Source organism: Folsomia candida, unplaced genomic scaffold (assembly GCF_002217175.1).
Source record: "Folsomia candida strain VU population unplaced genomic scaffold, ASM221717v1 Fcan01_Sc001, whole genome shotgun sequence".
Lineage (NCBI taxonomy): Eukaryota > Metazoa > Arthropoda > Collembola > Entomobryomorpha > Isotomidae > Folsomia > Folsomia candida.
The window spans coordinates 7,495,936-7,512,439 of record NW_019091193.1 but is presented as its reverse complement, the minus strand read 5'-3'; the positions used below and the strand labels follow the sequence as shown (position 1 = coordinate 7,512,439).

At 37.3% G+C, this 16,504-nt stretch overlaps 4 protein-coding genes across 4 annotated transcripts; 2 read left to right on the top strand and 2 right to left on the bottom strand.

Annotated features, from left to right (window-relative positions):
* Positions 1 to 1,666: 1,666 nt before the first annotated feature.
* Positions 1,667 to 2,766, top strand: LOC110863266 (sodium/potassium-transporting ATPase subunit alpha-A). The gene is made up of 4 exons (XM_022112525.2): positions 1,667 to 1,908; positions 1,991 to 2,335; positions 2,420 to 2,534; positions 2,601 to 2,766. The coding sequence occupies exons 1-4, from the start codon at positions 1,813 to 1,815 to the stop codon at positions 2,681 to 2,683; spliced, it is 639 nt and encodes a 212-aa protein (XP_021968217.1). The 5' UTR covers positions 1,667 to 1,812; the 3' UTR covers positions 2,684 to 2,766.
* Positions 2,767 to 5,416: 2,650 nt separating this feature from the next.
* LOC110841908 lies at positions 5,417 to 6,922 on the bottom strand. Its single transcript, XM_022087609.2, has 6 exons — positions 6,709 to 6,922; positions 6,345 to 6,581; positions 6,186 to 6,287; positions 5,884 to 6,087; positions 5,672 to 5,796; positions 5,417 to 5,516 (listed from the first exon to the last, which is right to left on the bottom strand). Exons 1-6 carry the CDS (start codon positions 6,709 to 6,711, stop codon positions 5,468 to 5,470), a joined length of 720 nt encoding a protein of 239 aa, XP_021943301.1. The 5' UTR covers positions 6,712 to 6,922; the 3' UTR covers positions 5,417 to 5,467.
* A 1,868-nt stretch (positions 6,923 to 8,790) lies between these two features.
* LOC110863425 lies at positions 8,791 to 9,673 on the top strand. The gene is made up of 4 exons (XM_022112733.2): positions 8,791 to 9,024; positions 9,097 to 9,198; positions 9,268 to 9,410; positions 9,501 to 9,673. The coding sequence occupies exons 1-4, from the start codon at positions 8,880 to 8,882 to the stop codon at positions 9,600 to 9,602; spliced, it is 492 nt and encodes a 163-aa protein (XP_021968425.1). The 5' UTR covers positions 8,791 to 8,879; the 3' UTR covers positions 9,603 to 9,673.
* A 3,026-nt stretch (positions 9,674 to 12,699) lies between these two features.
* LOC110851476 (facilitated trehalose transporter Tret1-2 homolog) lies at positions 12,700 to 15,737 on the bottom strand. Its single transcript, XM_022099260.2, has 6 exons — positions 15,011 to 15,737; positions 14,479 to 14,915; positions 14,115 to 14,408; positions 13,927 to 14,050; positions 13,426 to 13,855; positions 12,700 to 13,355 (listed from the first exon to the last, which is right to left on the bottom strand). The coding sequence occupies exons 1-6, from the start codon at positions 15,520 to 15,522 to the stop codon at positions 12,813 to 12,815; spliced, it is 2,340 nt and encodes a 779-aa protein (XP_021954952.1). The 5' UTR covers positions 15,523 to 15,737; the 3' UTR covers positions 12,700 to 12,812.
* Between the last annotated feature and the right edge of the window lie 767 nt (positions 15,738 to 16,504).

Below are 16,504 nucleotides of genomic sequence, written 5' to 3'. Positions count from 1 at the left end.
CATACATACATAGCTATTGCATATTAGTTTGAGTTACTTACTACATCAAGCATATCCAATCTGGTGTAAGATACGTAAAAATATTGATACAATTCAAAATCGGGAATTGAAGAATTTTGATCAAATAAAAATGAAATATCAGTAGAACTCGAAATTCCAAAGGTTGAAAGACAGAAATAAATCCGTAATATGTACATTGTGGCTTTTTTAGTAGACTCACTGAAGAATATGCAAACCGTTTTTTTCTGATTTTCTCTAAGATGTTTTAAAACGAAATGACACCCAATATGACCTGAACTTCCCAGTACCATTCACTACAAGTTTATTTGACAAGTTTAGCTTCATAATTTTTTCGGAAACTATGCAGCAAGCTAAATTAGATCAACACTTACTTATATTCTTCGTACTGCATGTTTTCCCATCAACCTATACTCGTATTAATGACTTACAATTCGAGGATAAGCTGTCAGTCAGTCAATCGTGAAGAGAACTGCATGGGAATTACACCATTAAACAGAATTCGATAAACTATATATAATAATTGTTCCCCATTTGCTGCATACTTACTTCAAACAGGGTGACGTTCAGCAAACAAAAGTGCTGAATACCTAGAAACGTGTCCCTTTTTCATGATTATATTTGCCTTACCCGGTCGATAGAAATTGTGCTGGGAATAAATAAAGTCAATTGTTGTAGGTGTCAAAACAAATAATTATGTAACTTGATGGATCAATAGCTAGATAAGTAATTGTATATATTTGCAACAAAAGAGGTCGAGTTGTTGGACCCAAGGAACCCTTGTTTTCTTTTAATACACAAATGGCTTTACAGCTCACTTGAGTCATCCTCATTGTTTGATCGGTAACAATAATTTCATTTTATTCTAATATTTGTTGTTGATGAAACTTTTTTGAAATAGTAATTGTATACCAGAATACGTATTCGGTTTGTCATAGACTCACATACCTGTATCAGTATAAAAGATCGTGAATGAATAAGTTCTGTATTATCCCATTAAAAGTTGTGAATAAGCTGCATATTATTAAATTGACAGATATGTACATAATTAGATATGTCCACGTAATTATATTTTTCGTTTAAAGTCCTGTAAAATTAGAGCAAGCAAAGTTATATTAATCTGAAACTTATAGATAACGAGACCCTGTCAAAGTTGTACTTAAAAATGTGCAACTCAAAGTATGACATTGTCCATTTATTCATCGTTAAATGATATGAAAAAAAATGGTTAGAAATTTAAAAATGTGTCATTGTGTAAAGTAATTTATTGTAATATGTGCAGATCGTGCGTTGCATCCATCCGACCACGCTGTAAAGTATGCATTTTCTTGTATCTCATGTTAAAGATCATACACAATTTTATGAAGAATGCGTCATTCATACTCATCCACCCACCCAAACATAAATACCTTGTTCAACATACAAGGTCAGTTTATCACTCACTTTTGCCCGTGAAATATTTGCACGACTGCATAATGATTTATCTCAATACAACCATGAAAGGTTCTCTTCTGCTGACATAATTGTCATCGCTACATTTGTTTATCACACTGCATGCTTTCCTAATCAACCAACCGCAAACCACGCCTAACTGACTTATACTGCATTCCCATACAATGCTCTCATCTGAGCATCATTTCATTATCATATTCACAGTTTGTGCAAATTATATTGGAATCCATGTCCAGGTTTGTATCCATTGCATACACAAATAACACTGCTGTCAATCTTCACGAGCTGTAAGGTGTACTTCATAACATTCAAGTTGCAGCTAAAACAAAATAAATAAAGACAATGTCAAAACCAAAGACAACGATTGACCTTGTCGGCGACGAGTGGAAGCTAAGTGTTGATGAAATTTGTGCACGATATGGCACAAATGCAACTACGGTAAGTAACGATGTTATTTATATCTCTTAAAATGTAATTAGTTTGCCATGCTATCAAAATTTTACTAATTAATTCTATTTAGGGACTCACCACCTCCCAGTCCAAATTGAACAGGAAGCAATACGGAAAAAATGAGTACAAGGACAAAAACGCCCCGAAAAAGTCAAAGGAGGAGAAAGAGAAGGAAAAGCAATTAAAGGAACAGCAAAAACTTGCAAAGAAGGCTGCAAAAGGGGAAAAGAAAGAGGAGAAGAAAAAGGACGACGTTAAAAAGATGGATGAACATTACGGCACTATTTCCGTCCTCCGAGATGGTCAAGTTGCGCCCATGTCGAGCAAGAAGTTGGTTGTTGGGGATATTGTGGAACTCGCAGCCGGACAAGAGGTTCCTGCAGATGTGCGAATTATCGTGTCAAATGGACTCCAGGTTCGGAATTTTGATAGTTTGTAAATCAACCAATTAGGCAAAACCTATGTAAATAATTTATAATTATGTAAATTTCATGAAAAGGTTGACCCTAGCGCTGTAACGGCCGGAAGTCCAAAAACGATGGGGATTAATTCCACAAATGATAACCCCATGGAGACTGACAACTTGGCATTTTTCCACTCCAAAGTGGTGGCTGGTAAAAAAAATCAAGTCGTATGTTTATTCATTCCTAGGCTGAAATTGTCATTGTGTGATGACATAGGATCCGGGAGAGGAGTTGTCATTGCTGTTGGAAAAAGTACCAAGTCGGCCCAGCTACAAAAATCTGCCAAACTGGTCCAATAATGTTTTTGGAGATGTAAAATAACCTTCCATAAATTTTCTTAGTTAATACAAAGATTATAAAATCGTCGAAGTGAACACATAAATGCGTATATGCATATTCTTTTATAACATTACATGTGACACCTGTTATACAAGTATTTCATATGCATAGAATCAATTATGTAGAAAGCTTATTCTTACATATACATACATAAGTAATGAACATGATGATACCAACGATTTTAAGTTTTTCATTAGAAAATATGTCTATCGTGGCATTTCGTGACATATTCACGAATCATGAGATGACTTGATTTAGGCAAACAAATGCACGACATATGTATTATTTATTAGTTATCGCATGCCAGGAAGGCAACAGTTTTACACACGAACACGAAGACTTGTGCGCTCGGCTTATTTAACATTGATTTTTAGCTGCATACTAAATATGTATTACTCAAATTTAAATGGGACTTTTGAAAAATAATCAGCTCATACGTATAAATGCAGAGAAATTTGTATAGCCTTAGTCAGACACTAAAAGACTGCTAGTAATTTTTGAAATCGTTGTCAAGATCAAGAATGTTTCTTATCAAGACTGTCTTGTTTTTTGCATTTGCAAAAGCGCATGGATTCATCGATTTTTCACCCTTTGGCCAATGTGTTATTCATATTAAATACTTTGAAGATATTAGATTACATGACATCTCGATAGTTCTCATGAATTTACTAATGGAAGGGCACAGGAACTTTATCTTTGTTATATCATTTGGGAAAAATACATCTCACAGTGTCGAGTCAGCAATTGATTTCCATGAAGAATGTGCACTACACGTTATTCTGCCTTTACAACCCAACAAGACAAACCCTGTTGATTGGTCACCGATTCAAAATCATGTCACAAAGAACCCGAGCTCATATCGACCCGATAATCATGCGACCATTGTCTTTCTGTCAACGATAAGTTCAAACCAATTGCTTACATTCAGCGACTGTGCCTCTAAGCAAATTTCCATCCGCATATTTGCCCTACTTGCTACTTACCCTCTTCATGAAGCTCAACACATTTGGTATTTTTACTGCCATTTATGTCCCGTCAAGTGGAGAATGCAACACGGATCTGGTTCACATATCGGAAATATTGATCACTTATCTTTCCGAAATTCATGGAAATCTTCAAATTCATTCTTTTACATGGTCACCGCACCAGTCGGAAAACCCAAGAGACTCAAAGGATGTCAAGATTCACCTTGGGTTAAACCCAAATCGCCCTGTCATCCTCAATACACGCTAACAGAATTCCTGGCCACCGTGCTAAACGTGACACTTCGTCATGACAGTGGTAACCGGTCAAAAATATGTTTTGGCATTTTGACGAGTCAAGTGGCCAATCCTAATGAGATTTTCGCCATTGAAAACGTAAATAGTTATAGTTTCAGGCAAGTAATATCTTCACAGTTTCGATATTGTGTGATCAATCGAAACCATGGCTATGACACCGGGCTACAATTTTGGGCGTGGGTGACCCCATATAAACCACAAGCTTGGGCTTGCATTCTTGTTGCACAGTTCGTGTCTTTGATAACGATAACCTTGCAAGATGGACCCGACAAGAATATCATTTCTCATTTATTTTACAACTTACTCACAGTCCTGGCGATCCACGTCAGACAAAACACTGGTAGCCAGACTGTCCTTAAGTGGATACTTCACCTCGTAATGATACTGATCCTGGGAGTATATGAGACATATTTCACCAGCCAAGTAATTGTGCCTCCCGTGCGCGACAATACCCTCAGCTTTGTCACACTTCTAAAGACAGGTTATAAGGTTGGACATTCTGCTAATAGTGAAGGATTTTTGCTCCGATATGAGCTTGATTTTAAACGCCTTGGAATCAGCGAGTGGATAAAGGAGGAGAAGCATTCAGTCCGGCTAGAAAATAGAGAAGAATTTTCGAAGCTAAAGCATAATGAAACCCTTAAACTAATGGTTTCAGATGTTGTCATCGCTGCAGACCGTAAGTTGGAATCCGCGACGGAAGAATATAGAAACGTAGTCCGCAATAGCTGTAGACTTGCATCAGATAAATTTTCCAGCACGGAGACGTATGACTATGTCCATGTCATCATGCGGAGAGAAGCATTTGCAGCATTACGAGTAACGGCCGAGTTTGGTTTCTTTGAAGGATTTTGGAGAACAATTCATCTAAACTTGAAATTGCGAAAGATGAAGAGGAGCACGATGAAGGAACAGCGACGGGGTAAATACTTTGTGGATGCGAGTGAAACCCTTAAATGGGCTGATATAATAAGGCTTGACGATCTGCACAGTTTGTTTCTAATATTTGGTGCATTGTTGAGTTTTTCGTTATTAGCTTTTATAGCTGAAAGAGTGCAATATTTTTTCTGAGGAAGTTGTTAGAGGGAGGATGATATTTCATTAAGAAATTTAAAAGTGTTAAATAATTTGATTGGTGCAGCCAATGTTTAATCACGTCGTTTCTTTTCGTTTCACATTTATCAATATACCGTAGAATTGCAATTTGCATACGTATCAAAATAAAGCTATTGAATTTTATGTATGTGCTTATGCATATGCTACAGATGGATAATCAAAATTTCCTCTAGAGTTTGTTGAATGGAACAATACTTTACCTTAAGTAAATTATTCGAAAAAATCTTTAATGTTATTAACTATGAATGTACTTGGTGGGGATCTTATCATTAAAATTAATTGCTACAATTCTGGGAATAAGTTGATAAATTAATAACAAGTTAGAAATCAATTTATTTCACAAAACGATTACATTTTGTCCGCACAATTTTTGTCCTGAATTTTTATCTCATTCAATCTGCAAAAATTAAATCATTATTAAGAATTGTATAAATTTAGCTCTGCTCCGGTAGTGGTCCGCAAATTTCATCAATTTCCCCAAAATATGATTCAGGAAGTATTTCAGAGATTAACGCAGTTTTTAAAATTTTATTAAAATTCATTGTTACCAACCTAAGATCCATACTTTCGCTCTGGTCCTGCATAAGGTCAGATTGCTGACTTTCCTCATCATCATCTTTCTTCTCCTCCCCAATTTTTTCTTTTGGGACAAGGCGTTCATCCACTTTTGATTTGACCTAAAAATTTATAAAAATAAATAAATATATACCCATTTTTCACATTACAAATTGATTTGTCTGGTAAGATAGCCTAATTAAATTCACCTTTACATTCGTTTTCGTCCCTTTCTTGACAGATGGTCCAGGTCCTTGATCAAGGCGTGCTCGCTTTGGTTTTTTCACACCCACCGCCTTTGAGACTTCAAATAGACCTTCTAGCTTTATCTTCAAGACAGCATTTTGTCCTAGTAGCCGGTTCTTGAAGGTTGATGCAGATGTTTCTCGCTTCAGTTTTGCAGGATTAATACCCTGGGTGATAAGTGTTTGAAAGAATATAAATAAATATGCGGAGCAGAGAATCGTACTGGCAACATTATCTTCTAGATATTCTTCTGGTCACTCCTTACCTTCGCTTTGCGTACCAAAGGAGGGTTCTCTGCTGTCTCATCCTCCACGTGGACCACATATTCGTTCCTTTCATGCTTAGAATCAGCCGTCATAACTTCAATCTGAAAATTGTGTCGTTCATTTGGATACTTTGCATAAGAAATACCGCATCTTCATACCTTTTCCAGGAGGCCATACTTCTTGAAGCCAGGACGACGAACAGAGTAGCGAGCTGGGTCCACGGTAACCTCGAAGTGATGGAGAAACGCTTCCGACCACGTCATCGTGACATCCATTAATCCCGAGGTGTTGTTCATCCGTTCAAATTCAGGGAGAATGACTCCCCCATTTGAAGGTCTCACCCGAATTGCAATGCACACCTTCTTGCATGAAGGCGAGGGAGGGTTAATCTGCGCCTAGCGAATTAATTAAGCCGACAGTTAATTAATCAGAGTCACAAAATTATGACCAAACAATTCAAATTTTCGTATAGGTCTTTTAAATTAAAAATTGATTACTCCATCAATGAATTTACTAACTAACCATTTCTCTGCGTAAAGTGGGATGGGCCTTATGTACGAGTGAGATGAAGGAATTTTCTAGTGATTTTAGTATGCAACCAAACACAAAAGCTGGAGAATAATAGAATGCAAGTAGTACATACTTTTAAGTTTAAGTTCGTGTATTCTGCGTCATTCTGCTTAAATGTTATGAAATATTTTCTAACGTATGTACGTATGTATATGTATATGTACTGTACTTAATTTTAGCAACGAAACAAACGAATAGGAATAAATAACGAGAGTGTGAGAATGTCCGGGTCGTTCCGAATTTAATGCTGCTGTTTACTGCCAAGACATTAATTGTAATTTGAAACTTGAATACACTTTTATGGTCTTATTGTGATGGAGGAGAAAATAAGGACGTTACTTGTCTGGTGTGACTCATGGATATAAATAAGCTTATATATTTTAGCGTTATATATTTATTATAAAGAAACCTTGCATCTTAAAAATCATAAATTTCTATTAATAAGTAAGTCCACTTTGGGTAAGTATGTATGCATATGTACCTGAAGCTTTGATATCGTTTCCATGCAACTCAAATCTTGTCCGAATTATGATATACATTTATTTATTTATATATTCAATTAGTGAGAATCTTATGTATGTAAATCAATACATACTGTCTGTACGTACATCTTTGGACAGCATAATATAGCAAGATAATAGACTATATAAAGATAAAAAATCGCTTATTGGCATCACACAAGATAATTAAAGTACGCAATTGTATCAATCATTACATCACATCACTAATCCATTCATACCTAACTTTTATGATGGAAATTAATGTTAAAATTGTTATAATGAAGAATCTCAAAATTTCCCTCTACATTATGTCTTACAAGGGAACATACCGAGGTGTCCAACGAGTTAAGGGTCGACACCTATACCAAAATGACCACAACACATGACTTATTAAACAAACTGAAGGAATTTCCGTGTAAAATTCACTTTTCGTCACGTTGTGACGATATTTGCGACGAGCGCATGACCATCGGGTTGCCAGCGGGATAGGTCGGCCGCTGAGGCTGAACGATCAGATCGAACGCATGTTGTCTTCAGAGATTTCAAACTTCAAATAACTTACACACCTCTAATTTTTTCAAAATTTTGTAATTTCTTCAAAATTTCAAAACTTTTTTCAAAATTTCAAATTTTTTCTCGAAATTTCAAATTTTTTTTCGAAATTTCAAATTTTTTTTCGAAATTTCAAAATTTCTTTAAAATTTCCAAAAGTGTTTCAAAATTTCAAAATGTTTTCAAAATTTCTGCAAAATTTCAAAATATTTTCAAAATTTGAAAGAATTCAAAATCTCTGAAGACGACGTGAAGACGACGACGCTTCTCTGCGGTCGACCTGATCGTTCAGCGGCCGACCTCTCCCGCTGGCACCCGATGGTCATGCGCTCGTCACAAATATCGTCACAACTTGACGAAAAGTGAATTTTACACGGAAATTCCTTCAGTTTGTTTAATAAGTCATGTGTTGTGGTCATTTTGGTATAGGTGTCGACCCTTAACTCGTTGGACACCTCGGTATGTTCCCTTGTTAGAATTTCACAGTGCATGAATAGGTAAATACATATAAATATATCTATGTACACATATTTGTGCACATTCGTATCCTCAAATATCTGGCATCAAATAATGATTTCTGCATTTATACATAATATGTACATATGTAGGGGAAGGGTCATAAGCGTTAGCCAGCGTCATCAACTTGCAAAATAATAATGAAATACAAAAATGTAAATGATTGATCCCGTATTGTTCAGTCAATTAACTTATCTAAAATAAACTTATCTAAAATGTATGTATGTATGCATGCAACACGTATAAATCCCGTGCCTTACAACACATTCAATTTTTTAACGCCTACCCGAGCTTTCATCCTTTAATCTATGGATAAGTAAAGGTACATACAAATCATAAACAGTTACGGTAAAACTGAATATGCAAACCATCCACCAACGAAACTAACCCAATTAACTGATAAACAACAATATGATTGATTGATCTCTGATAATGTACAATTTCGCACCACATTTACTCATCACATGGTCAAATCTTTTCCATTCCACAACTCAACGTCGAACCCACAAAAATTGTTTCATATTTCACACTGAGTTTCACATTTGCAAATTCATAATGAACCAATTTGCGAAAGTCGCCCTTCTACTCCTCACTGCGACAGCGTGTCACGGATCACCTTCTCTCGTCCGAACAATTGCGGCCCCGTTTTCCTCCAGCGGTGTATCTCCATTGGGCGTGGTAACCCCGACCACTCGCTGCGGTAAGCTTTACACATATTTCGAGTGTCTTATCTGGTTTGGTACTTGGTAAGTAGCAAGTATTGCATTTTCAGGCGGGGTTGGGACTCAACGCCAACTTAGAATTTCGGATTGTGAAGGTTTCTGTGAACTTCAACCTGGAAAAGTTTACAACTGCGAGAATGACTTCATCCCAAGTAAATCTTACTTTTGATAAATTATTGGGTTCTTGCTAATCATCAGCATCTGTGTTAATTTGAACTCAGGTTCTCCATCCGAATCGTTGTCTCTCATGGTCGAGGTCTGCACCAATGCCGGCTTCTGCATTGTCATTCTCCAGGTCGAGCTCCCTAATTCGTCTGTCCAGCCAGGATTCCTCTACACGGCCAAATACTCCATTGTTCCAAACGTATGCAAATAAAATGATATATTCATTATGTGCAACCAATTATGGGTAATATTTAATTAAGGATAATTGTGTAATATTATGTTTGCGCAGGATATTTTGACCGGACAAACTGTTACATTCAAAGCCAGCTTGTACCAGACTAGAGGAAGTTTGGTGGAGATTTGTGTTTCTTCTTTAATTAAAATTTTGTAGAATGGATAGCATTGCAGTGCATATTTGTAAGCGGTATGGGAAATAAATTGTTTCGAAAGTATTTAAGACTAGTCCCAGCTTAAAATTATTTAATCCTAAGTAGTTACGATTTCTTACATAATTATTTATACCTTAATCTAACAAAATTCTGGACTAAAATTGCAATGAAAGCATGAAGTATTTACGTTTTTATTTGGAAACTTATTTTCGGACTTGCATGCGGTGTGGTTGCTTTTAAACTTAAACATAAAGTAAACATACGACACGCATATTACTACCTTTGGTATTTACGTAGTATTTATCTTATTGTCGAATCTGACAGCAAATAAATATAAGCTTACATATGTCTATGCTTTTTACACACATTTCCAATATACATACGTACTTATCATTCGTCATGGATGTTCTTCGGCGAAGTTTCATACACCTTTTAAAGAGTTCTTTTCAGTCATGTCAGTCGCTGACTGAAAACAATAAGTTGTCCTTGATAATGATAATCATCACCTTACGCGGATGAGGTTAGAAGGAACTTAGATTAAGAAGAAACTAAGATTTGTAAAATACAAGGTATATTTTCATGTGTAAATTTAATTCGAAATGTGTCCTTGTTGGCAGTACAATTATATAATAACGGCTAAGAAAGTTTGACCGCTGTCTTTCTCTTTTCAATTTCATACACATGTCTGCACACGTACATATGTACTCATGCATGCATATGTAATTACCGTAGAGAGACTCCATCAAGCACTAACATTTCCACTTAAAAAGTTCTGTTTATTACATTTAAATTGTCATAGATAAGTAAATATACATATCCTTTTGTTGGAAATGGAGTAATTTTCTATGCAACCCGTGATTACGTTATCTCTATTTAAATCATTTCCTAAGAAATGAAGTGCAAATATTCTGCTCGTTTTTCTAAGGTAAGGTAAAACATCCTGGCAGCTATACAACTTTGGTTTGGTAGGGGTGGAGAAATGGTTTGGGAAATTTTCCATTCTCTGCCGTCCAATTGCATGTGAAGTGGAGGTAAATTTTCACGTGAATAAATACATGGGAATTCTAAAGTGGATATTACACTTAACTACATATGTGAATTCAGAAATTTCCGTAAATTTCATCCTACCTGGAACCCAACCTTAGATTGGCTACTTTCAAATTATTAATTTGTTATTTCAGCAGCATTTGTATACAACGTTTACGGAAATATAGGTATTAAATCTACTGCAACGGAGTGGAAAAATAAATGATATACCTGTAAATTCATGCTCAAAATCCAGTTATCTCGATTTGTGTACCCAATAACCCTCAGATCAACTAAATAAATCGCCACATGACCATTATATACATATCTCCTCAATATGTTCAGCTCAGGATTTCTCCCCTTTTTAAAATTTCAATTGAAACTGTGCAACCTTTCGTACTCTATTCCTTACGCGTGGAATGCAAATTCACACCAGGTCACCCTCCCATTGAAAGGTGGAATCAGGCGATTTTACCATGCACAACTCGTCCTTCATATCTCCTACCTTGTCCTAATGGGCGGTCACTTATGCAAAAATTATTTGCGTGGAGATACAACCAACCTGGCAAAACAATTGGCAGGAGTCGTCTTTCTCTGCATCTATGCTACTTGTGCCGTTTGCCGTGTCACTCTTTTACTCCATGAGAAGGATGGATGCATATTGATCAACAACTTTGTAAATTTCGAGAGAAATTTTATAAAAAGTGCTACTTAATTTCATGTAAAGCCCATAAATTTGGAATTAATTAACAATTTCTTATGTTTTCTCAAGATAATCCTAGCTTTCCCATGGGTGGACCACTCATGGTGAAAATAGTATTCGTTCTTGGATCATTGTCAGGTCTTTCATTCCCATTCTTGATATTTCTCCTACTGGTCACCAAACCATGCACTCCGCCATACTTGAAATGGATGCTGGGCTGCTGTACTTCCCAATGCCAAGTTAAGTCCATGTCTTTTTGTTCATTTTCAATAAATACACTTTTCGCCGGATTTGACGCCTGGATGTGGACGCATGTAGCTGGACCGGCAACATTGCTCATTGGTAACATCGTTCTTGGCATGAACACTTCCTTCCTGGCATATTTGAAGGCTTTGTCAAGGTTGGTAATTTTCTGTAATAATTTGGAGAAAATTATTTTTGGAATTGACTAACCCCTTCGTGATTGACAAGTAGTTGCAAGCAAGAAGAGCACACCCACCACAAATATATCAGGATTTACAAAAATCTCCAAATTTTGGAAATTCAATTAAACACGTGCACGAGGATGGTCTTTCTTCCAGGAATATTGACATGCGTCTCTGCCCTTTTTGTCTTTAGCTTTTTTGTCAGCACTAAACTTGTTCATGTCATTGCACTGCCTGGGTTTGCATTCTTCCCTTTAGCACTAGTGGACTGTGCTGTTATTATTCTATTTGAGCTGACGATTGCGGGATTTGTTCATGCTAAGTCAAACCAATTGTTGAATAGCTGGGAGAAAGTTGGGAGAAAGTCGGGGATCAGAATGAGCATCAAATCCCTTACTCCGCTCAAGGTAAGGATGGGGTCGAATTACGTGGACAAATTTACAGCATTGGTAGTGCTAGATTTTTGTGTATCACAAACTGCTTCTCTCCTCATGATGTCCTAATGCTTCGGAAATACATATGTAAAAGCACTTTTTAAATCTGTGGTGAACTATCTGCAGAGTGAGTAAGAATAGCCTATATTACAATTTTGTTGATCTATAAACTTTCAATATTATCCTCTTGCCTCTAACCCTATTTCAATGCATAAATTGATGAATTAAATAAATTCAACATCAACGTATGTATTTACATGTAGAATGCATAGATGACTAAGGCATGTCAATCCTACATGTTTTTTTTCTTGTTTATATATGTACCCACCCATAGGATTAAGCTTTGTCAAGAGAATAAAAATGGCATCCTAAATTTAAATGACACTTTCCGTTTGTAAATATTGCAGCACGCACAAAAAAATACTATCATTAAATATGACTAAATGTCGAATGGAATCAGACATTATTCTTATTTACATGCAATTTTTAAATTAATTGCTTCACAAATAAATGAATATTTGACCAGTCCCCACCTTTATTATCATTTTACACTCAATATAATAAATAAGCAAATCCAAATCATACAACACAATACGAATATTTGCAGCAAATATATTATTATTTTTAAACGTCATGCATTGAAAAATCTTCAACCACCGACACCTTCTTCTTATCCTTGCTAACCTTCACAAAGTAAATTTGAATCTCATCCACACTTTTCCCCATCGTCTCGGGAATAAAAAAATAAACAAATAACGCCCCAATCGAACACACAGCCGCAAAGCCCCAGTACGTCACATCATCACCAATGTCTTCTTTTATCCCTTCGAAAAACTTGGTGACGAAGAAAGCGAATCCCCACCGAGACATGAGCACGACGGATGAGGTCAATCCCTTCATATAATTTGGCAAGAGCTCTCCCGTCATGACCATGCAGAGTGGACCACATCCGAGCGAATAGGCGATGATAAATGCGATGAGACAGGCCAACGGGAGCCAACTAATCGTGTGGAAATCTATCCATCCGAACAGGACTAGATTATTCGCCTTGATGTGAAAGTAGCCACCCAGTCCGATCAGGGCGATGGACATGAAGACTTCAGATATTAGGAGGAGGATGCGACGCCCGGCGTGGTCAACTAGCACGGCGGCAGGGATAGTGGCAACCTAAATACACATTTTTGAGTATTATAAATAGGTCATCAAAGCGTTTGAAAACAAAGATTGTGTCACTTACAACAATCACAATTCCGATGATGATACTGCTCAAATGGGAATTCATCTCAGCTCCGGCACTTTCAAAGATGTCGACCGTATACGCAACGACGGCATCGACTCCGGACATTGTGGTGAAAAACATGATGCCCACCATGAGAATGGTTGGTTTTATAATTGGTTTTCGCAGTGTGTCTTTGACCGTTAATTTTTTCCCACGCAAGTCTCCCACAGATTTTTCCAACTCGGACAACTCATACTCGATGAGTTCTGGAGATGTTTTCACTCCTTTGAGCCAGTAAATGGCTTTCTCCGCTTTGGCAGTTTTCTCTTTCTCGACCAAAAATCGGGGCGATTCCGGGACAAAAAACATCAACAGGTGGAACAGGATTGGGATAATGGCGCAAGCATAAGCTTGCATCCGCCAGTCAGCAAATGCTCCTATAACGTATCTAAAAATTAAAAGTTTTGTCAAAAATTACAACCAAAAATTGCACAATATAATATTTTCGGGATTACTTACATGTAGAGCATTCCGACCGATAGTAGTAAATCAAAGAGGGATCCAAGCCCTCCACGAATTTTTGGGTCAGCAGTTTCTGCAGTGAAGGCTGGTGCTGCCATTGAGAAAGCACCACCACAAAGGCCTAAAATTTTAAAAATGTGTCATATAGCTACCACATGCAGAAAAATATTAGCAAAAATTCACACCTGTCAGAAACCTCCCACTATAAATCATCCAAATATTCTGAGCCAATGCGATGGACAACCATCCCAGAACAAAGGGAAGAGTCAGATAAATCATGACCTTTCTCCTGCCAATTTTCTCAAGTCCTACTCCAGCCAGAGGACAGGCACAAAGGGCTCCTAAAATGGCAAGCGACCCGATCCAAGAATCCTCCTCTTTACTCGTATCTGGCATTCCGTCATGTTTATTGTGCAGAGATGCGAGCCCCGTTGCACTCCAAGCCATCACAGATCCGAACGCGAGAGCTCCCATGTTTGCTGAATTATGCAAATATAAATCTTATTCTATGCAATTATTAATTCCACATAATTCAGAAGGTATGCTTACCCGCGAATGCAGCAATCACCTGCGGCCATTGCTTTGAATCATAGTCATCCGGATTAAATGGAATCACGACTTGACCAGTTTTGGATCCAGGACAAGGACTTTCTCCTCCCACGGGGGATGCCAACTGCTCATGCCTCTTGCCATCCTTATCCTTCTCATCAACTTCAAAAGTCTCGTTAGCAACTCCATCCGCAAGGCTGAACCCGTGCGGGTAGAAGACACTGGTTTTTCGTGACCTCAACCCGTCTCCGCCTGACGGAGTGGGCGATGCGGTCGTGCCCGTCCCGATGTTCTCTTCCTCCTCAAACTCGGCAGGGGTGGAAAGTTCTCGAGTGCGGAAGGATGACTGTGGTTTTCTCGGGTAGTGATGCTGATGATGCTCTACGACGTGCTTAATATGGTAGTCGGCAGGACCCTCGCGACTTATGCGTTTTATCCTGAACAGAATAAAGTAATGCTGTTATTGTCAATTATTTTCGCAAATTTTTTTGCAAAGTGGATTTTTTCGCAATTTTAAAAAATATTAATTTACCTCTCAATATCATCTCCACTAATTTCCACTCTGCTAATCTTCTTAATCCTTTCTCCGCCATGACCATGCTCATCCTTCTCCTTCCTGGATATCCTCCTCTCTGGTCTGCTCCCACTGGAGAAAGCCGACGCTCCGCTTAAAGTTCTCATCAACTGGGCAAGTCCTTCTTGTCGCGAAGTCTTCCTCGTCGCATGTTCCCCCTCGACGTGGTGACCATGTGCCCCACCCACACCCACGACGGATTCAGTGCTCACTATTGAGGGGCAAATGCTGGGTTTCTTGACTCGGAATACGTAATCGTCTTCATCTCCAATTTGAGAGGACGCCCTTCTTGAGCAGATCTCCTCATTATGCGGAATATACTCATTTGTGATGGTCGAATTTTTCTTGACACGGATTAAAAGGTCTTGACCGTCAGGGATTTTCGCAAGTTCCGAAGCTGGGATTTCAACCGCGACGGGAACATAGGAGTCAAACTCGTTAGAGATGGAGTCTCTTGAAAAGATCTCCATTGTTGCGGATAAATTGCAACTTTTTTCTGAAGGGAGAAGTTATGTGGACTTGGTCAAGTTAGTCCAAACCGACAATGATGGAATATAGGTTTTGAAACTTTAGTGTAATTGGACCGCCGGCATGAATGAAGTGGAAATTTTGGTAAATGCAATTTGTGGTATTAGCAACTATTTGCAAACCAACTCTCACTTAGCCACTTTAATTTGACTAACTAAAAAATAAAGGTAGTTGGAATTAGCGAATAGTCCAATAATTTAAATAAATGAATTATGCAATAGACTTTGAAGAAGAATTCAACAATTTGAAGGTTGCTACCCTTGCGAAAAAGTGGGAATGCCAATCCACGCCAATTGCTAACATATTTGTACATATGTATATCTAAAGAATAGATTAGAATTTCAGACCAATTTGAATTTATGATTTCTAGTAATTGTTGTTTAGCACAAAGTTTTCTAAATTGATATCTGTTTTCTGATTTAAAATCAGATTAAATCCATCAATTTATTGCGCATTACTTGAGCTTCATTGTACGAGGTGATCAATTTATTTATTAATTCGATAACCAAATTAAAAATAATTTTCCGATAATTCTCTAACGAATTATACAGTCATCATCATAATCATAATTTTAGATGCGGAATAACAACAAAATAAAATAGCAACACCTGGCACGCATTTTCAATCCCATGGTTCCATGATAGTGATATTGAAATTAAGTGGAACAATGTTTTTTGGCCCGCGTGTCTGCCTGAGTTGTTAAATAACGTGCTGTAATTTTCCAACGTCATAAATTTCAATCTGTAATTTATTTTGTGTAATGGAAATACATGAATAAATTATGTGCAAAATATTCACCAGGTTGGAGGCTACGTGCGTAATTTCGGGTGCAACTTGTTTACCACTGCTTAAACATATTTAATTATATAATTGTCGGTTTCTTTAGCACCTTGTAGTAATTATTTTGCGTTATATCTGCGGCTA

What these genes read in the sequence shown, in the direction of transcription:
- LOC110863266 (XM_022112525.2), top strand. Translation starts at nt 1,813, where the DNA reads ATGTCAAAACCAAAGACAACGATTGACCTTGTCGGCGACGAGTGGAAG. An exon ending in TCGTGTCAAATGGACTCCAG is followed by an intron (nt 2,336 to 2,419) that starts GTTCGGAATTTT and finishes TTTCATGAAAAG; the next exon opens with GTTGACCCTAGCGCTGTAAC. An exon ending in CCACTCCAAAGTGGTGGCTG is followed by an intron (nt 2,535 to 2,600) that starts GTAAAAAAAATC and finishes GTGATGACATAG; the next exon opens with GATCCGGGAGAGGAGTTGTC.
- LOC110841908 (XM_022087609.2), bottom strand. An exon ending in CTTTGGTACGCAAAGCGAAG is followed by an intron (nt 6,088 to 6,185) that starts GTAAGGAGTGAC and finishes CTTATCACCCAG; the next exon opens with GGTATTAATCCTGCAAAACT. An exon ending in AGCGAAAGTATGGATCTTAG is followed by an intron (nt 5,517 to 5,671) that starts GTTGGTAACAAT and finishes TAATTTTTGCAG; the next exon opens with ATTGAATGAGATAAAAATTC.
- LOC110863425 (XM_022112733.2), top strand. Translation starts at nt 8,880, where the DNA reads ATGAACCAATTTGCGAAAGTCGCCCTTCTACTCCTCACTGCGACAGCG. An exon ending in CGAGAATGACTTCATCCCAA is followed by an intron (nt 9,199 to 9,267) that starts GTAAATCTTACT and finishes ATTTGAACTCAG; the next exon opens with GTTCTCCATCCGAATCGTTG. An exon ending in AATACTCCATTGTTCCAAAC is followed by an intron (nt 9,411 to 9,500) that starts GTATGCAAATAA and finishes ATGTTTGCGCAG; the next exon opens with GATATTTTGACCGGACAAAC.
- LOC110851476 (XM_022099260.2), bottom strand. Translation starts at nt 15,522, where the DNA reads ATGGAGATCTTTTCAAGAGACTCCATCTCTAACGAGTTTGACTCCTAT. An exon ending in AGTGGAGATGATATTGAGAG is followed by an intron (nt 14,916 to 15,010) that starts GTAAATTAATAT and finishes TATTCTGTTCAG; the next exon opens with GATAAAACGCATAAGTCGCG. An exon ending in TAGTGGGAGGTTTCTGACAG is followed by an intron (nt 14,051 to 14,114) that starts GTGTGAATTTTT and finishes TTAAAATTTTAG; the next exon opens with GCCTTTGTGGTGGTGCTTTC.